Raw genomic sequence first — 21,598 nt, forward strand, 5'->3', positions numbered from 1 at the left:
ACGTGAATAAAAGAAAGGCAGCAAAACGCTTCCACAAATATTTACTCAAACTATTCACATTGAATGAATGTATTTTACCCTTATTACTATTTCCGTTATTATTATAATCATCATTTTACTATTCAATTATATATGACTATATATTATATTATATAATGTACAATGTTTTTTTTTCAGTACAAGATTACAATATAACAACATCGCTAGTAGATAAAAAAAAAATCAAAATCTCTCTATTTTTTCTGTTCTATATGCACTCCCAATGGATTCTCGAATGAGATATACACACATACACACACTTGTATAGTGCACAAACACATAACATTGATTCGCTTATTCTGATGATTATTCTGTCTGTATATTTTGGCAAACAAAAAAAAAAAATGTAGATCCCGAGAGAATTACCGTTACCGATCATCATCATCATCATCAATTTATTGTTATCGTTATGATGACGGTATTGAACATTCTGTATGTACACACACAAACACAAATGAATATGCAAAGACAATGTGCCTATGGCTTTCATGGAATTTTTTTTTTGAATATCATTTTCACTATAAAAAAAAGATTGAATGTTTTTCTCTATTCTGATCTAAAAAAATTTCCATTTTTTATATTGTTTCTCTCTCTCACTTTCTCTCTTATTCTCTTTATTCTAATTGATAGTGATTACAAAACTAATGATTAGACAAGTGGAATTTCCGTTCCTATTAACCGTTTCCCACAAACACACGAATTTTCAAGAATAAATTTGATTTGATGATTAAGTTCAATAATAAATTCTGGTGATAGCATATTTGTATATGAGAATGAGTACATTATGATTTACATTGCATTTATTTTTAGTTTCAATAGTAATTCTATTACTAGATCTTGTTTTTTTTCCGGATTCCGGATTCTATTCAGAATGTGTTGTGAAAAAAAAGAAGTTTTGAAGCTTTTTTTTCATTTATATATTTTTCATATATGAATGAATGACGTTTTGTTTGATTCATATCATTCATAACGGTGCGCGTGTGTTTGTATCCATTGAATGGATGAACACAATATTGTGAATAGAAAAACAAATAGGAAACAAGACTTTTGACATTCACAAACAACAAAAACCGAACCTTAATCTAGTATATATATTATTGGGGAAAATAGACAAAATGATGATGATGTTAAACCAAGTTAACTGATCAATATACACACATTGGGCTCACACACACACACACACACACACACACAGAAACAAATTGAATTTTGAAAGTCAGCTAATTTGTTTCCGTTTTCGTTATTCTTTCAAATACTTTTCTATAGTCACCTATTACGATCTATAACCATTCTATGTTATTCATGTCATTTCAAACAAATAAATACAAAAAAAAACTTTATTGGATTTTCTTGATATTCGATAACATCGATAACATCGATATTTTCATTGTAATTCCAATACTTTGTGCATGTGTCTGTTTGTGTGTGTGTGTGTGTGTATGGGGTTACTTATGGGTTTCTTTTGACCGCAGCGTTAAACTGTAATAAAAATTACAAAAAAAAATAAAAAATAAATGGTCACCTAATAAGCAATCAAAACAAATAAACAAATAGATTTGACAAATTGGAATTTGTTAAATCTATACACATACAAACACACACACACACACCAACAACAGTGAAAGATAATGAAAAGAATGGAAAAAATTTTTTTTTTTTTGATTCAAATTCAAGCTAATCAAACGCACCCACACACACACACACACACACACACACATAAACAAATTGAATGATAGATAAAAAAAAGGTGGCCGCATAGTTTTTCATTGTTGCTGTTATTTTGTTTGGTCCAAGTTACTTGAAAAGACGGTATTTTGACAAAAAAAAAAATTTAGAAAAACCACAAAAACAACAACAACAACAACAACAACAATTGGCACCCTATGTTCATGTTTGATTATTATTATTATGATGATGATTATTGCAATGAATTTATATTCATTATTATTGTTTATCATAAGGTTCTAAGGTTTTTTGGTTAACTAAATGAATGAACGAATATATTTTGTTGATAAGCGGCTCATTTGTTGTTTGTTGGACACACGATTACTTCTATTCATTGATTCTTATTATTAAAAAGAAAAAACCACCGGCAACTAAAAATGAAAAAGAAAAGAAAAAACTTTTTCTAGTCTAAAAATGGAACAACAAATATAAAAGAAAAAAGAAAAAAAAAGTTTTTTACCCATGTTTTACACAATGTTTTACACAACTTAAGACATGTATATATATTCATTCATTTGAAAGAAAGAAAAAAAAAATTTTTTTTTCTTTTTACAATTTTCATTTTCAAATGAAACAAACATTATTCACAATGGTTCAGTTATAATTTACTTGTGAATTTTACCTGTGAAATATAAGCGGTTTTTTTCTACATTTTAGTCACTCGTTTTTACTCACTCAATCTACTTACATTTTTTTTTCATTCAATTCCATTCTCTCTCTCTCTCTCTTTCTCTTTTTTTCAATTCAATAACTTATTTTCATCTATCTACGTGATATATAAATTTCATTTTATTCAACTTTCTTCAGCTCAATCACTCATCCATTCTATCCATTCTTTATTATTATTTGTCATTTCAATTGAATCAATTCTAGTTTTTTTTTCTTCATATATATATATTCTTTTTATTTCGTTCACTTCAACTCTTTTTTTTCATCTCGTTCATTGGGCATGCTGCTAACCACCATATATATATATAATATATATATATGGCCACATGGCCAATTCTTTATGTTCATTTTTTTTAGCCATATACATAAATAGAAAAAATATGCTCATTTGATGCGCGTACACGCATATTTATTTTTTTTATGAAAAAAACACACACAGGTAGATGCAGTGAAATTAAAAGTAAATTAAAAAAATAAAATGAAAAAAAAGAAAGAAAAATTTGAATTTCACATTCATTCATAGTTCATTCAATGTTTGGTCATCATCATCATCATCATCATCATCTAAACTGAACAGATCATATTCACACACACACACACACACAAAACTGAATTATAATTGGCCCATTTTGGAGAATATAATTTTCAGATTATCAAAGCTGATTATGATCATCATCATATTGACATGATGATTATTAATATGATCAGTGAGAAAAATGAAAAAAAAAATTATAAATAGGTACTGTGCTATATTATCATTGTTGTAGTGATGATTATTCTAATTCTGTATAAGCCGATTATTGATAATTTGTCGGCGTTTTTTTTTTCTCTGTTTAAGTATGGTATGTGATCATAAGGATTTTCATTTTTCGTTCTGTTAATGATTCTAATTCTATCGTTTAAAATGAATGGATAACAACAACAACAACAACGAAAAACATACCTGAAATGGTATATCAAATTAAAGTCCCGCTCCCCAAAAAAAAAAAAAACAATTTTGTTGTTGTTGTTGTTGTTGTTGAGAAAAGAAAATTTTTGACAATAAAAAGTGGGCGGTTCATTTGCATCAAATAAGGTGGAGCCCGACATTGTTATATATATGTTTGAAACTAAAGTAAATCCATCATTTTTATACCACGCGTGAACAATATAATGGTGTGTGTGGCCATAATGTGTGTATTTGTGTTCCATGAAACATTGACATGTGTGTGTGTGTGTGTGTGTGTGTGTGTGTATGTGCACAACAACACAGGCCGATCAATTGTTTTTGTCATCATTGTGAATCTTTTTATTTTTTTTATTCTTTCTTTTGAAAAGAAATGTTTGCTCCACATCTCTTTTATTTATTGTTGTTGTTGTTGTTGTTGTCGTCGTCGTCGTCGCTGTTGTTGTTGTTGTTGTTGTTGGATATATTGAAAAATAAAACAGTAGAAAAAAATAACCGTATTGTTTACCTATAGATTGAAAACAGGCACACACACACACACACATACGTTTTCAAATAGATCCATAATACATATATATGTGTGTGTGTGTGTGTGTGTGTGTTGTATGATATTGACCCTAGAGAAAAGTATAGCAAAAATGAAAAAAAAAAGAATTGTTGTTGTTGTTGTTGATACCATCAACAATGATGATTACCAAAACAATAATAATGATGATGATGATGATGAAAATAATTGTGTGTGTGTGTGTGTATGTGTTAACAATAACTTGATCAAGTAAATAGTATATCAAGTACTCTTATCACATGTGTGTGTGAGTGTGTAATAAACTTTTTTTTTGTTGTAAACTTGTAGTTTATCGATCATATTTGGATTTTTTTTTTACTATTTCTGCTTTCGAAAAAAAACGGAAATCATACCTCTCCGACATTTTTTTTTTTATTTTTGAATTCAAGATTGTTAAACATTTTCAACATTGTTACTATTGCGAATGTAAATATTACAATGTTATCGTTATTGTTATTTTTTTCGTTGTTGTTGTTGTCATGTTGTCAATATTTCACAGCAATAAACACATGCACTCTTGAAATATTGAATTGAGCTAATTATCAACGAAAAACAAAATATTTGAATCTTAACGATATGGATGAAACAATGACAACAACAACAACAAGCCAATTAATAAACAACAATTTTGATTCAAGAAAAATTTTTCAATCAAAATCTACGATTTTTTTTTCTTGTAATTATCTGAGAGAAAAAAAAATACATGAACATTTTCTTTACAAATCCGATTACTTATCATCATCATATCATAATAAATTGTAATTGGATCAGTTGGAAAAAAAGTCAGCTATCTAGAATCTATGATCATGATGATGATGTTGTGACACATTCAATAACGCATCAAAAAGAAATTGGAAATGAGAAAAATAGAAAAAAAATGGATCCATAAGTCTGCATTTGACATATAAATGCACACACACAAGCGTGTGCTCGTTTGTAAGTGTTCGATTATGTCAAATGAAAAGTAGTATTTGGTCAGGTCGAATGTCGAATGTCTAGTACACACACACACACACAGACACAATTAATATTGTCATCATGTTGAGATTTTGTTTGATCGTTGTTGTTGTTGTTGTTGTTTTGATTCTAAACACACATACACACATAATGATGGGATCGAGAGTGTTACTCTAATTAACACCGTGGTTGAACAAATATAGAATGTATGTATGTGAATGGGAGAGAGAAAAAGAGAGAGAGAATGTAATTCCAAGAAACATTTAAAAATGTCAATGACAGAATGAAAAAAAAAATCATTTTCAATATAAATGATTGAAATATAACAATAACGACAAAAACAACAACAGAATTTTTTCATTTTTTTTCTTTCTTTCTTTTTTTTTTTTGTCATTCACTCTTTTTTTTCATTCTATTATCACACACGCCTGTAGCAATCAAATATTGTTGCAATCAAATTCTGGTACAATATTAATTGGATGTTGGTTGACCTCATCATCATCATCATCAACGTAAATCATTTGTGAGCAGCACAAACAACAACATGATTATAATAAACACCAACACACACAGGCAATGTCACATCTGGAATATTCAATTGAATTGGTTACAATAATAATAATTTTAGTTATTATGGTCCTCTCCCACTCACTCTCTCCATTTCTTATTTTTGCCTTCAAGCTAATTTCAATGAATAAATGAATCATCTTGGTTGTGATCTACGTTAGATGCAAAATAATAAAAAAAAATACCGATTAATCCAAAAAGATTCTACATGAATAAAATTATTCTTATGCAATAAATAAATAAAAATTCTGACAGATTACATTTGAATGGATTTTAATTAAAAATCAATGTTTTTTTTTAATTCATTGCTTCAAACGTTGTGCTGTGTAATCATAATTCTATCATTCTCCATTTCATTTAATTACGATATAATTTCTCTCTCTCTCACACACACACACACACACAAACATGTACAGATGAAAAAAAAACAATTGCAATTTTAACCTGAAATTCAATTATAAAGAAAATTTAATTAACTAATTAACACAAATAATAATGATGGTGATGATTTATTTTGTTGTTTTTTGTTTGTCTGTTTGTTTGTTATTGATTCGCTTGAATACATCTTTTATCTTTTTATACCAAAAAAAAAAAAAAAAAAAAAAATTTTGAATGCTGATGCTGTTCTGAACCACTATTCAGCATAAAACATCCATTGTGCTATTCATTCATTTGATTCGATGAGAGAAAAAAAAATTTATCTGAATTTTAAATGAAAAATCATGATCGGTAAAAATAAAAATTGGGAAAAAAATCCTGAAATACAAAAATGGTTTGTATAAGTGCATATAATATATATTTGCAATATTGAAAATGTAAAATGCAAATTGGGTAAAATGAAAATGAAAAAAAAAATATTTCACAATCACAATTCATCCACAATTGATTCAACGATTCATTCATTGTATAACAAAATTGGCACCATATTTGGTACGGATATTTGGCAATAATTTTTTTTCCGAACCTATATCGATCACACACATACACACATGAACATAAACCATTCAGATTTTATTTTTTTTTTCATTTTGATTTTGTCTTTTTTTTTTCTTTCCAGTCTGTCCTGACTATAGAAAAGGTAATTGTAATGAAGTCTAGCTCTAGCAACAACAACAACAACAAAACTTTGGACCAAAAAAAAGCTATCCTGTCAAAGCCATCATCATCATCATCATTTGGATGGATCATCGTTAGTTTTCTATCGTTGAATTAAATAGAACTGCGCAGTCTAATGGATGATTATTGAGGAAAATGGAAAAAAAAAATTTCAAATCCATATATGTGTGTGTGTTTGGTACAACACGGATGATCATATCCAGGTCAGAATGTATATATAACCGATTTTTATGTTTTGATTTCATTCTAGATTGTAATTTTTTTTAGTCAATTTCGAATGAATTGGTGATTAAAAAAAATTGAAAGAAATCTTAGCAATATAATGATGTTGAATTGATGTTCCAACAACAACAACAACAAATATAAATTGAAAAGAAGAGAAAAAAAATAATAAAGAACAAGAACGATCATGTTCGATGAACGAATATAACCGTTCAAATAATGAAGAAGAATCATCTGTGCGTATATGTGTGTGTGTGTGTGTGTATGTGTGTGGCAAAATGGCCCTGCCTATGTTTGATCCAAAATGGTACCACCACAACAATATTTGCCACACTCGCTGCCGCCTGTATAAACTAAATAACTGAATTGAATTGAATTGAATTGAATGGATGGATGAATGAATGAATGAATGAATGACTGCCTGCCTGCCTGCTGTGTTCACAACAACATTTTTAGTATTCTTTCTAGTTCAAAAACACATTCACATACATACTTTTATTTTTTTTTTTTTTTTTTTTGCTAATGCTTTGACTAGTTTGGCTAGTCGTTTTTTGGTTGGTTGGTTGGTTGGTCGTTCTGTTTTGGACGTCGTTTTTTTTGTCACTTATTTTGTTGCTCGATTAGCCAATCGAAGCGCGAATTCACATTTGATATTTTAGTATATATAAAATGAATGATAATACATAGGACCATACAAACATCATCATATATTTGTATATTGTAGTGATGATGATGATGATGATGATGATGATGATGATAGAGAATATAATGTAAAAGGACAGCGTTTTACTGTATATAAAGCTTCCATAATGAAAATGAACTAAACAACCAGAAAAAAAAGAACGAGATAGAATATATGAGTGAGAAAAATAAGGGAAAGAAAGAGAGAGAGAGAAAGAAAAAAGAGCCATATATTTAGTAGATAGAATGATGATAGAGAGCGTGTGTATGATAAAGAACGCCGAATAAAAGCGTGAAATGAAAATAACCGAAAAACCAAACTAAATCAACGAACAACGAACAAACAGCAATAGCAATAGCAACAGCAACAGCAACAGCAACAAAAAAAATGTGATGAAACAAATAAATTGAAAAAAGGCATAGGGTCCCAGTTGGTATTTTTATTTTTTCCTGATTGAACTATACTTTATAACAAACTTTTATTCATAAACACAAATGATCAAAGAGAGAGAGAGAGAGAGAGAGAGAGAGAGAGAGAGAGAATGAACATAACATGATGTCAAAAACAACGAAACTTGAATTGAATCACAAAAAAAATAATCAGAACAAATTTTGTTTATCATATGAATGTTTCAAACATTGATATTATGGTATTTTTTGTTTTCCGATGATTTGAACAACAACAACAACAACAACAATATCAACATCAACAACAACAACAAAAAACAACAACAATCGAACGAAAGACCGACATTTGCAAGAGATTCGGACAAGAAACGAAATTTCAACCATAACCGTCGAACCGTTGATTAGCTTGTTGTGCCCACCGCACACACACACACACACACGCACCTAATATTAAATTCATCTTCATGTCAAATATTTTTGTTTTTGTTTTGTTTGTTTTTTGATCATCAATTAGTAATAATAGAGCAATGACCGAATGAATTTTGTATGTAGAATTTGATTTTTATGATTTCTTCAACACAATTCTTATCGAATTTAATGGAATTTTTTTTTTCATTTTCATTCAATCAACGTCAATTTAATCACATCGATTTAATTGGCTAATTTTAATTTTCATAATCGATAATTTGTTCATTAAAAACTAATATATTTTATGCTGTTGTTTTCTGCCTAAATTTTCGTCTGTTTTTACTGACAACTAAGTGTTTTTATTTCATTTTTTTTGTATATTTCAATCTGAACGTGATTTTTCATCAGAAGAATAAATCAATTATCAATCATTCAATATTTGTGACTATCATCATCATCATCATCATCATCATTGTCATCATATATCCGTGAATAATCGATACTAAACGAAAATTTGTTGACAGAAAATATTTCCACTTGAAATTATAAATCATCAAAAACAAATTGGTGGCAAATTAACAATAGAATAAAAAAAAACACAAATTTGGTAAGTAAATTTTTTTTCCCATTTTTTTAAAAAATTTAAATTAAATTTCAATTAACCAATAATAATCAATCGATCAATGTTTATCGATTTCACTTTTTGATTGAAATCGATAAACATTCTTGATTTCAATGAACAAAAAAAAATTCAATTCAATACAAAACGAAAAAAAATGTGATAAGAAAAATTGTAGAAAGAGAGAGAGAGCGAGAAAGTGAAAAAAAAAAATTTTTTTTGGAAATTCAATATCCGACCACCAACAGAAGCCGAAATGACTTTATTCAATATTTGAAATCTGATCTTGTCAGGTAAAAAAAAAACGATTTCCGTGATAATCGTAGATAGTGATAGTGAAATCTTGGTTAGTCGTATCAACATAATAATAATTGATTGTACATTTCAAGCCGTCGGTATTAGAAAAGAAAAGAAAAGAGAAAAAAAAAGATCTTTCGATCAAGATTAGATTTTGTCTTTTTTTCACATAGTGTTTTGGATTGGAAGCAACCGACCGGTGTATATATTGGTAGGTTCGTCTTTGGTTACAAACGACAAGACTGTTTTGGCGACAACAACAACAGTGTGTGTGATGTAGTGTAGTTTGATTGTAATTGTAATTTTATTATTATATTATTATTATTCAAAGATAACGATGATTTTAGATTGATGAAAGATGATATCATGGTTTTTTTTTGTTTGCTTGTTTTTTTTTTTTTGGTTTGTAATGATAAAATTGTCAACTTTTTGATTATGACATCAAAAAAAAAATTGTTCATTTCCTCACTAATTGTGATTGAAATTGAAACGTTTGGAATTTTTGTTTTTTTTTTCCACCACTGAAAAGTTTACAATTCCATATTGAGAGAAAAAAAAGCGAAAAAAAAACAGAAAAAATTTAAAGATTATCCTCCACCACTATATATCATTCATACGTTTGATTGTTCGGTCCATAAACACAATATGTTTTGCAAATGATTACGACTATATACATATCAACAATCGGATTAAATGTTGATGATCAAAGATTTTTTTTTTTTTTGAATACAAAGAAAAAAAAATCGTATCGGATTGATAATTCTGAGATTTTTATTTTATTTTGTTGCAATAAAACCGATAATAAACAACAACAACAACAACAACAACGATGAAAACGAAAATAAAAAAAAAATCTCAATAATGAATGGTTAAAAAAAAAACAAAAAAACATTCGATACATCATCAACTACATATATATCGGCTAATGGACTCGATAATCGGCTTTAGGTGTGTCACATATACATATAGCACTTGTGGCTTGTGTTGTATGTATGTTCATTATTATTAACCACAACACGAACAACAACAACAACAACAAAGTTTTACCACACCGTTATCCTTACTACTGAATTATTGAACGGAACCAAAGCAAAAAAGAATGAAAAATGCAAATTTTTTTCCTGATCAATTTTGTAGAAAATATCCGATCAACTATGTTGACAAGATGTTGTCAACAACAACAACAAAAAATACTGAATAACAACAATAATGTTCACATGAACAACAATGACAATGATCTAGTGTTGTAGACCGCTTCTATTTGTCATTTTTTTTGCACTAGGGTGTTGTTGCGGTTATTATTTAAAAATTTTATGATCAGCAATCCTAAGAGAGTGAGAGAGAATAAAAAAAAATGAAAGAAAAAGCAAAAAAAAAGTTGATCCATTCGAGCCGAATAGCTGGTACAACAACAAACAACAACAACAACAACAACAAAAAAAATGAACCATTCTCTTTCTATTTATTTGGATCAAAATGATGATGGAAAAAAATTCGTTTTTCCATTTTTTTTGTGTGTGTGTGTATATACACTATACACAATCATTTCACCATAAATCCCAATGTTTGCTAATAAAACATGGAATGAAACAATGGATTTACCATACACACACACAAACACACAAAAACCAAACTTGGGCTTGAAAGGGAGAGGAGAGAGAGAGAGCGGACAAAAACATAAAAAAATGCTAATAACATAATTGAAGCAATGGTCCAAACAAAATCCGAGTGAATTGTCCCTTATTGCCATTGAATGAAACAAAACAAAACAAAACAAAACCAAAAAAAAAAACATGGAAAGCAAGCAAAAAACATGAAAATTTTTTTTTCCATTTTTTTTCTTTAATAAAATGGTACAAATGAACAAATTTGAATGTAATAATAATGTTTAATAATATTGTCTAAAAAAAATTTTATGAATCTCATCATTGATTGATGAGTGAATAATAAACATCATATACTACAACATTTATTAACTTTTTTATGATTCAGGACAAACGAAAACATAGTCAACTCGACCATTTGCCATTTATTTTTTTAAAATTTTTGACATTTCATCAAAGAAAAAAAAAGAGTAGAAACAGTGAAAAGGAAAGAAACTTTTGCTCAAACATCATTTCGATTTTTTTTGGAAATGTTTGATTCATAATGAATTCAGTTCTATTGAAATTGAAATATTGACTATATTGAAAGTAAAAAAAAAACTAAATGTAAACAATGAATCAATGAATGAATGAATGATAAAAAATAGATGAAAAATAAACCAACAACAACAACAACAACAACAACAACAGTACAACCAAACCAGGATTGAACAACATTGACAAACAAACAAATCAAGACAAAGAAACAAAGGTCAGAAATTTTATTATGACAAATAGAGAGAGAGAGAGAAAAAAAAAGAAGCAACTGTAGAACCTGGAGAACCATATGAATGAACCTCACCTTTCGTATTTGTCCTATTTGTATAGATCAAAAGACCTGAAGATTGATTCATTCATTTTTTTTTTATTTTGCAAAAATTTGATCATTATAATCATCATCATAGCATAGTATAGTGATGACAAACACAATGAATCAAAAGAAGAAGAGAAAAAAAAATGTCCCGAAAATGTAGAAAAAATAAATTGAATTTTTTTTTTTTTTTGGTTGTCTTTTGAATTTTTTTTTTTAGTCCATTGGCCAGTTGTTTGTGAATGGTGGTGTGTTAGTCGGTTTTTGTTTGTTTGTATGTTTGTTTGTTTATTTGTCTGTCGCTTGTTTATGAATTATGAATTAGATTTATGTATCGTGTTAAGTCGTCCCAAAAAACCCATAAGTGTGTGTGTGTGTGTGTCTGTTAAGGTTAAGTCCTCGAAACATGATGAACATGAATAATAAGAGAGAGAAAAAAAATTTAACTTGATTCAAAACCCCGTTTTGGTTTTGGTCAACACAACAACAACAACAACAACAACAAGATAATTTATGTTGTTGTGTGATTTGTATATATGTTCTTGAAGTTTATAATCAGTAATGAAGTGAATGAAAAAAAAGAGATCGATAACAGTAATTTTTTTTCATTCAAATTTCAACACACTAAAAAATGTGTTGGTGTTTATTTTCATCATCATCATCATTGTATACAAAGGTATTATATTCAAGTAAATTAGGGTAAATTGATTTACAAGTGGTGCTTGACAATAAATAAAAAAAAACTCTCTATAGTGACATGTATAATGTAATTATATTAATTATGTATATATATTGCGGTAGTGGCCATATAAATAATAATAATCTTCTTGAATTTCCAAAAAAAAAAATGAAACATAACCTTATCATCCACTATATACAGTATATAGTGTGTGTCAAAGGTGAAATCGAACAATTGATTGATTTTGCATATATATCAAAATAATGATTTTTTAACGTTTTTGTTTTTCTTTCATATTTTATTTCTAAAAAAAAAACATAGAAAATGTCTGATCAATTATCTACAAATGATTATGATGACCACGATGGTAGTAACAGTGATGGTAGTGATTATATTTCATTATTACCAAATATTCGTAATGATAATGATAATGATTTTATTGAATGTTTTGAAGAAGAAGAAGAAGAAGAGGATGTTGTTGTCGTTGAAGAAGAAGAAGATGTTAATGATGATGATGATGATGATGATTATGAAGAAGAAGAAAATGGTAAAGATTTTATACAAGGAAACTGAATCATCCATCATGGCTGATGATAGTGTAAATGATAATCCAAATGATGATGATGATGATGATGACGAAGATGTTGATGTTGTTGGAACAACAACAACAACAACAAATATTGATATGAAAAATGAAAATAAAAATTATCGTTCTAATAGATTAACATTTTCAATTGAAAATTTAATTAATAATAATAAAAATATGAACACAACAACAACAACAAAAACAACAACAGAATTGAAAAATGAATCAAATAGATTGAATAATGATAATGATAATTTAATAATGATGTATCAAATGTATTCAAATAATGGATCAATAATGCAACAATCACAATCGATCGAAAAATTACAGTTATCATCAGCTCAATCATCATTAACAAATAATTATAATCATCGTAATTTAAATAATAATGGAGAATCAAAAGAAAGATTTTCTATTGAACAAATTGTTCATTATCATCATTCACAACGACAGAAGAATCAAAAATTATCACCAATGGAAAAAAATCGAATCGATCATAATCATCATCAAAAGAATCGATCATCATCATCATCATCATCATCAATGACAACAACAACAACAACATCGACAACGGCAACGGCAACAACAACAACAACAACACCAATAGCAGTATCATCATCATTATCAACAAATAGTGCCAAAACATTCACATGTACAGAATGTGGTAAAGTTTTCAATGCTCATTATAATCTTACAAGACATATGCCCGTACATACTGGTGCAAGACCATTTGTTTGTAAAGTATGTGGAAAAGGTTTTCGTCAAGCAAGTACATTATGTAGACATAAAATTATTCATACGGCAGAAAAACCACATAAATGTCAATTCTGTGGAAAAGCATTTAATCGTAGTTCAACATTGAATACACATGTAAGAATACATGCCGGTTATAAGCCATATAAATGTGAATTCTGTGGTAAAGGTTTCCATCAAAAGGGTAATTATAAAAATCATAAATTAACACATAATAATGAAAAAGCATTCAAATGCGATATTTGTGGCAAAGCATTTCATCAGATTTATAATCTAACATTTCATTTGGTAAGTGATCTGAATTTTTTTGTTTTTCGTTTTGGCCTTAATTAATTCATCATGTATTCATGTATTCATTTTCATTCCTATATAGCATACACATAATGAGAAGAAACCATTTCAATGTCAAACTTGTGGCAAAGGATTTTGTCGTAATTTTGATCTCAAAAAACATATTCGTAAATTACATGATGATAAAATTGAATCAAAAGAAATGCATAAATCAACTAAATCAAATCGAGAAAAATCAATCAATGAAACTGTAAAATTGACAAAAGAAATGACAACAACAACAACAACAACACCGAAAATGATATCGCCAACAATGGTAGCAACGATTAAAACTGATAATTCAACAACAAATTATCGAAATCGTCATAAAATTATTAAACAAGAATCATCATTGAAAATATCCAGTCGATTAAAACGACAGGATCATCATACAAATTATGATCATACACCCATCGATGAAGAAAAATTAATCATAAACAATTATGAACATTTACGAACATCGAAACCAATCAAAACAAGTCTTGATGAAATGAATGCATTACAATCATTCTATACATCGGCTGCTCAGCAAATTTTTCAACATCATCAACAACAAACACCTAGTAATAATAATAATAATAATGATGATTCTCATCATCATCATCAACAACAGCAACAACAGGTTAAGTTTCCGACGACACCATTTTTATCATCTTCTACAGCTGCTGCTGCTGCAGCAGCGGCAGCTTCATTAATAAATCATCCGACCGGACATGCTCATCCTCATCTATCAGTTCCTTCTCTTCCTCCGGTTTCATCATCTCCTTCAATGCCCAATATTGCAACATCTACAAATCATCATCATCATCATCATCATCAATTCAATGGTCTATCATTTTCAACAAATACACAACAAACAAATACCCATAATCATCATCATCAAAAATTATTGGCATCAAATTTAGCGGCTGTTGCAGCAGCAGCGGCAGCGGCCGCTGCCGCTGCTGCCTCTAGTCCATTATTTCCAATCATTGGTTCATTTCCATTTGGAATAACACCATCCAATACGATTCGTGGATCGGCCAATATTGTTGATCATTTAATGAATGAAAATTCTTCTACAACAATGATTTCAACAGCAACGGATTCACGAACAATTTCAAATACTACTTTGGCCAATAATAATAACAACAATAATTTATCATCATTATCATCAACATTGACAAATGTCAAATTATTTAAACAAACATTTTTTTGAAAACATCAATTTTTTTGGAATACTCGCCAGAATCAGTAAATTCTTCTTTGTCTATATTCTATCACGTAGTGCAATCATTAAATTTTTTTTTTTTAGTTTGTCAATTTCACGAGATTAGATATTTTTGTGTCAATGAATCTCTCTCTATGTGTGTGTGTGTGCGTGTGCCATGTATAGATCTTTTTTTGTGTAATTGTTCTATTAAATTGATTCAATAATTTTGAGAATAAAATGAATAAAATAAAAAATTTGATTCTTAATTCTATTTTTTTTTTCGAACGATGATGACAAAAATATTTTCGGAAAAAATTTTTCTAATAAAAATTCTCTCAGATCGTTTCTCATTATTACCGTAAGATGGCTGTATGGAAATCTTTTTTTTTTTTTTTGGATACAAAGATCAAAAGACACGTCGACTCAACGTCGATCGTTTTTGTGTCTGTATTGTATTTCATGTGTGGTGTACGTTTTGTCTCTGAGTTTTCCCACTACATCATCATCATCATCATCATTTATTAATTTTTTATTTCAATTTTTTTTTTTGGTTGTTAAAAAAAAATAAAAAATTTACAACAACGCAAACGAATCATTGTCTGCTATTTAACTTAAAGAATTTGGCTGATTAATCAAACGATTGTACATTGTTTTCAACAATTTTGTTTGTGTGATTCTTAAATTTCGGGTAAGATGCCGGCCGGCATCATGATAATAAACCATTTTTTAATTCCTTATTTGAATTCATCTCATTGAAATTTTTTTATTTACCAGATTTTGAACCCTTCCATTTTAGCTGGATTGCTGATTTTATTGGCTTTACAATCGAAAGCGATAACCGGATTGACAATTTAAAATAAAGCAAAACAAAACAGAGAAAAAAATCATCGTTATAACAAATAATGGCATCAAGTAATTCAACGTCGTCATTCACAGCTGTCAATGATACTGATTTTTCTCAATTAGATCTAAATGGTAAAATTATCATAAAAGCTCAATATGTAGATGATATCCGCCGTATACCGATTATTGGTGATGAGATTACCTATGATGAATTAATCCTGATGATGCAACGTTTATTCAAGCTTCAACCGACCGATGAAATTCATCTCAAATATCGTGATGATGACAATGATCTTATCTCGATTATTGATGATAATGATCTTTCATTTGCCATTCAATACAGCCGTATATTAAAATTGAAAGTGTTTGTCAATGAAAAGATTGCACCGGGTACTGGTCGTACATCGATGAATAATTACAAAGATATTTGTCATGAATTGATTGAAATCCGTAATCGATGTAATCAGTTGTTGGAAAAGATGCATTTGGATGGCGATAAAAAATCTTCGAATGCCAATAATTCGAATGATTCAGCTATATTGGACACTAATGAAGTTCATACACAAACCGATCGTAATGAAAAACCACAACTGGAACAACCGAAAATCTATGGTCAACCTCCAAAAGAATTGGATCCCTTGAACAATTCGAATGTCTCTGGTGTTCCTAAATCGGAACCGACTTCTCAACAGCAGCATCAACAACAACCACAACCACAACAGCATCAACAACAATCGTCGACTGAAAATAAAAACGTTACAAGCAATGAAAAATCAGATAATTCTAACAAGCAAGGATTCTCACCAAGTATGAATTTTTTTTGAATAACTTAAATATTTTGTTTCAAATGGATTTTTTTCTTTATTTATCTAAAATAGTTGCCCAGCAACCTGTTTTGCAACAAGCTTATCCGGCACCTCCAGTTCGTCCGCCTGTCACGAATCAATATCAGCAACAGCAGCCGCCTCTTCAAAATCCACCACCATCATCGTCTGAATTTTCCACCACTAATAATCCTCAACCTTATTTTCAAGTTCCACCTCCTCCAACTTCATCGACTGGATCATATAATCCCGATCCAAACGCTCCTTCCTATCATCGACATCCGATGATACCAATGCCTGGTTCGATTCCTCCTCCTTCCACGTCATACGCTGGGCCAGCGACTATGTCTGGACCGCCACCATCGTTTACCCCATCAGGTCCTTCTCAACCTGCTAGTGGACCTTCACCATCTTTTATGAGTTTCGGTGGACCAACACCACCTACATCGCAACCACATCATATGATGCGACCAGGACAAAGTATGACACCTGGTCATCATGGACCACCACCAGGTGTTCCATTTAATCCGCCACCACCTCCAATGTCGAATGATGCTTCTAACAAAATGCCACCATCATCGACACCAATGGGTATGCATGGTGGTCCTCCACCAATGCCACAATTGCAATCACCTCCAGGAACTCAACCACCACCGCCACAGATGGGTGTTGATCCATCCAAACAGATGCAACCACCACCGATGGGTCCACCACCATCGAATCCAGCAATGGGTGGTATGGTACCACCACCTCCAATGATGGCGCAATTTAATCCACGTAGTCCAGGTGGTTTTAGTTACGGTGCGCATCTTCGTACACGTTATCCAACTTCAGGTTAAACGATAAGGAAAAATTACAAGAAAAAAAAACATTTCATTTTATTATATTTTTTTCAAATTTATCACCAGACAAATTTATTATTTTCACCTTTTCCTATTTCAATTATCATCTTTAATATTTTATGATTTCTTTTTGCATTCATTCGGTCAAGCCGCGGTCCATATAAAGGTTCAAACTTATCTGCATAAAACAATATCCGATTTATAAAGAACTGAAAAAAATTCAAGCAAATGAAACAAATGAATTTTATTCATTTCAATGGCAAATATATAAAAAAAAACAAAAACAAAAAAAAATTTATTTCCATTATCGTTTAAAATTTTATTCTCTTAATTCTTTCTCACTTTATTTTTAAAAATATTGCGATTGTTTACATTTCCTGTTTCCGTTTTTTTATGGATTGCACTTGTTGGAAAAAAAAGAAAAACAAAACTGAATGAGCAATAATGAAACACACACACACATACACACACTCTTAAACATAAAATGGCAAAATTATATATATCATTATTTAAATTATATAAATGTTGATGAATATGAAATTACATAAATCTGATTTGAATGATGTAATAATAATAATAATAATAAAAGTTATATAAAATGCATTAAAATATGATCTTCACGTAATTATTGTCGAAATTGTTTTTCATGCTTTAGACGATGTTGTCGGTTCTTCATAACGACGAAGACGATCTTTAGTTGATTCCAATTCACGACTCATGTCCTCTAGATTAGCTTGAAGATGCATATTTTTTGTCAATATTTCTTCAACCATACGTTGTAATTTTCGATGTACATCATTAATCTGTTGTTTAGAATTCTGTTGTGTATCGGCACTTTTATCCCGTATAAAGTTGATCATTTTTAATATCGAATTATTCGATGAAGTTGGCGATGTTTGTTGTCGTGTTTGTATGTTGGATGTTGTTATTTCATTAGGGCTACCATTACCATTAGCTAAATTCTGTAAACATTGTTGTAATTCACGTTCCAGAATATTGACACGTTCTTCTAATGACCATTTTTCCTGATGTAAGGTGACAATTGTTTCTAATAATTTATTATTTTCTGATTCTAAATATCGTTCTTTAGCCATTCCATTCGAAAATTTACGATTTTTCGATGATGATTGTTGTTGTTGTTGCTGTTGCTGTTTCGAAGATTGTTGAATATCATCCATGTTTTTGTTATTTATATCACAAATTTCAAGATCAGAAAATTCTGGATCAATTTTACTAGGAACAATTGCCGATGATGATGATGATTGATCATTCATATAAGTCCATGATCCTGTACTACTACAACGATCGCTAGCTGCACCGCTATTATTATTATTATTGTTATTTATTGTCCATTCATTTGCTGTTTTATTATTCTGATGATCAACATTCGTATTCGTATTGATTGTTTCTTGATTCAGAATATTTTGCAATTTATCTGCACGATTTTTTTCACTATTAACCAATTTTCGTAATTCTTTTATATATTTAAGACTTCGTTTTTCATTAATTTTTTTATCCTCTTCACATTCAACAATACGATTTTCCAATGTTTTTATCTGTTTTTCTGATTCAACTTTGATTGTTTCGAATTCTGTTAGTGTTTTTTCCAAAATTTGATATTGTTGATTTAATTTTTCAATATCCGTATCACGTTCTTTGATTAAATTTTCATATTTTTCGACACATTCTTCTATCTCATTGTTTTCACTAATATCATTACAGCTATCATTTGATTGTATCACATTCGTTAATTCTTGTTGTTTTTTATGAATTTTGTCGAAAACATTTTCAAATATGATCTGTTTTTGTTCAAAATGTTGAATGAATTTCACAAATATCAATTGAAAATCATCCAAATTTGAAATAGAATCGATTAGTTCCTGTTCAATTTTTCCATTAACAATTGGCTCAAAATCTGATTCGGCACAAAATGAATCCGTTAAAGTACAAATCTGTGATTGACGTTGACGTGATTCCTGTACATAACGTTCAATCAATTCTTTGATTATGGATATAAATTTACTCCGATTCGTATCGATATTAGAAAGTTCCGAATTTTTCATTTCTAATTGTTGAATTTTTGTTTCTAATTCATTAATTTTCACCTGGTAATTTTGTTCAATTATTGCTATATCGACAGATTGATTTGATTGATAATCATCATGATTTTGATGATGACGATGATGATTATCATTTGTTGATGACAATGAAAATTGATGTAAACGTTGATCAACTTTAGCGGCTACATTTTTAGCAAATGTAAATGGATTCAATTTTTTCAATTTTTCTGTCGATTCATTCGTTGTCGTCGTCGTCGTCGTCGTTGATGGTGTTGATGCTGATGATGATGATGTTCGACGTTGTCGCCGAAGTTGATCAATTTCTGCTCGTAATGTTTGATTATCTTGTAATGCTTTTCGTAAATTTACATCACATTGATAGTTTTGATTTTTTAGTTCACATAATTGTTCCTAAATTTTTGAAAAAAATAAAACAAAACAAAAAAATTAATCAAAAAAAAAAATCAATGAATTTGACAAAGAAAAAAAATATCCAAACATTTAATCGACGAAATTCTTCATCCGAAAGTGTTGTCGTCATTTTTTTTTCAATAAGTATGAAAGCGTAGTAGATTCAAAATTTCAAATTCCAACGAAAACAATGTAGAATTCATCCACTTATAATTGTTGTTGATATATAAATTCAAAACGGTGGATAAGAAACAATTTTTTTTTCAAAGGGTTTTTCAATTGATGCTCAAAATATGATTAAGGAAAAATGATTTTAATCATATCATATAATGTCATTATGATGATTACGATAATAATTTGGTTTCAATATTTCTCAATATTTTTTTTTACACTTTCAAATGTTTACAACTCTTGATGATGAGCAATAATGATTTTGTATTTGTATCTATTTGTATATAAACAAATATATCATGCAACGTATAAAAACAACACAACATTTTTATTATTGTATATATCCAATACACTAACACGACACAAAACGATACTATTTAGCTGTAACCAATGAATCCTGGAATATATCTTGTGTGAATCGTGATATAACTCCATCTATTGTTTATAAATCAAATTTTTTTTTTGACTATTTTAGAATGTTTTTAAATAAAATTATTATTATTATTTTCGCCAACATCAAATATTGTTTAAAAAATTATTGACAAGTAAATTCAAAGAAAAAAAATAGTCTGTTATTTCCGTTTTTATTTGAAATGTTCACACATTAGCCATAATGTATTTTTTTTTACAGGTATGAATGTGAATATTTCAACAATGAATCATGATTATGATGATGATTCAATCAAATTGAAATCCTTCACATCATCACGAACAAATTGACGCCATATATTGTTTGCTATATGTTGATAAAAATCAATTTTGGATATCCATGTACAATATCAATGGAAAAAAATGATATAATTGCTTAGCAATAAACCACTTGTCGATATGGATATACAAGTTTTATAATGACAAAGGATAAAAGACTTTTGTGAAAAATCTCCATTTGCAAAATACAATCAGATGCACAGACCAATACCATAAACATATATATACAAAAAAAAGTCTTAGTCAACTTTACTATCACCTTGAACTTTGACCAGATTGCTCTGTACAATATACATCATACGAAAAAAAAACCAGATAAATAATCATGACAACCACAAAACGAGGACCTTGATGGTTTGGAATTTGATCGTTTCGTTCTTTCTTTATTTTTTGCCTTTGTTCGTTTGTTGTCTGTCTTTTTTTTTCTCGTTATTTTTTTTCAGTTGGTTCGGTTCATTGAGAATGCTATTAAAAATTGTTCATCCATAGCATCAGATTTCCACCGAAAAAAAAATAATGGCAGCAG

General features: G+C 29.2%; 3 protein-coding genes across 4 annotated transcripts; 2 read left to right on the forward strand and 1 right to left on the reverse strand.

The window, feature by feature from the left end:
- Positions 1-13,252: 13,252 nt before the first annotated feature.
- Positions 13,253-15,241, forward strand: LOC124499954 (uncharacterized). Its single transcript, XM_047063952.2, has 2 exons — positions 13,253-13,979; positions 14,065-15,241. The coding sequence occupies exons 1-2, from the start codon at positions 13,413-13,415 to the stop codon at positions 15,217-15,219; spliced, it is 1,722 nt and encodes a 573-aa protein (XP_046919908.2). The 5' UTR covers positions 13,253-13,412; the 3' UTR covers positions 15,220-15,241.
- Positions 15,217-18,343, forward strand: LOC124499952 (uncharacterized). Of its 2 annotated transcripts, XM_047063951.2 has the most exons (4): positions 15,682-15,901; positions 15,988-16,125; positions 16,180-16,863; positions 16,935-18,343. In XM_047063951.2, the coding sequence occupies exons 2-4, from the start codon at positions 16,116-16,118 to the stop codon at positions 17,717-17,719; spliced, it is 1,479 nt and encodes a 492-aa protein (XP_046919907.1). In that variant the 5' UTR covers positions 15,682-15,901; positions 15,988-16,115; the 3' UTR covers positions 17,720-18,343. The 2 variants fall into 2 exon arrangements, with proteins under 2 accessions (XP_046919906.1, XP_046919907.1); XM_047063950.2 differs by having other exon boundaries at positions 15,217-15,901; positions 15,988-16,863.
- Positions 18,017-20,674, reverse strand: LOC124499955 (uncharacterized). The gene is made up of 2 exons (XM_047063953.2): positions 20,282-20,674; positions 18,017-20,193 (listed from the first exon to the last, which is right to left on the reverse strand). The coding sequence occupies exons 1-2, from the start codon at positions 20,321-20,323 to the stop codon at positions 18,367-18,369; spliced, it is 1,869 nt and encodes a 622-aa protein (XP_046919909.2). The 5' UTR covers positions 20,324-20,674; the 3' UTR covers positions 18,017-18,366.
- Between the last annotated feature and the right edge of the window lie 924 nt (positions 20,675-21,598).

The sequence above is a fragment of the Dermatophagoides farinae genome, chromosome 5 (assembly GCF_024713945.1).
Source record: "Dermatophagoides farinae isolate YC_2012a chromosome 5, ASM2471394v1, whole genome shotgun sequence".
NCBI lineage: Eukaryota > Metazoa > Arthropoda > Arachnida > Sarcoptiformes > Pyroglyphidae > Dermatophagoides > Dermatophagoides farinae.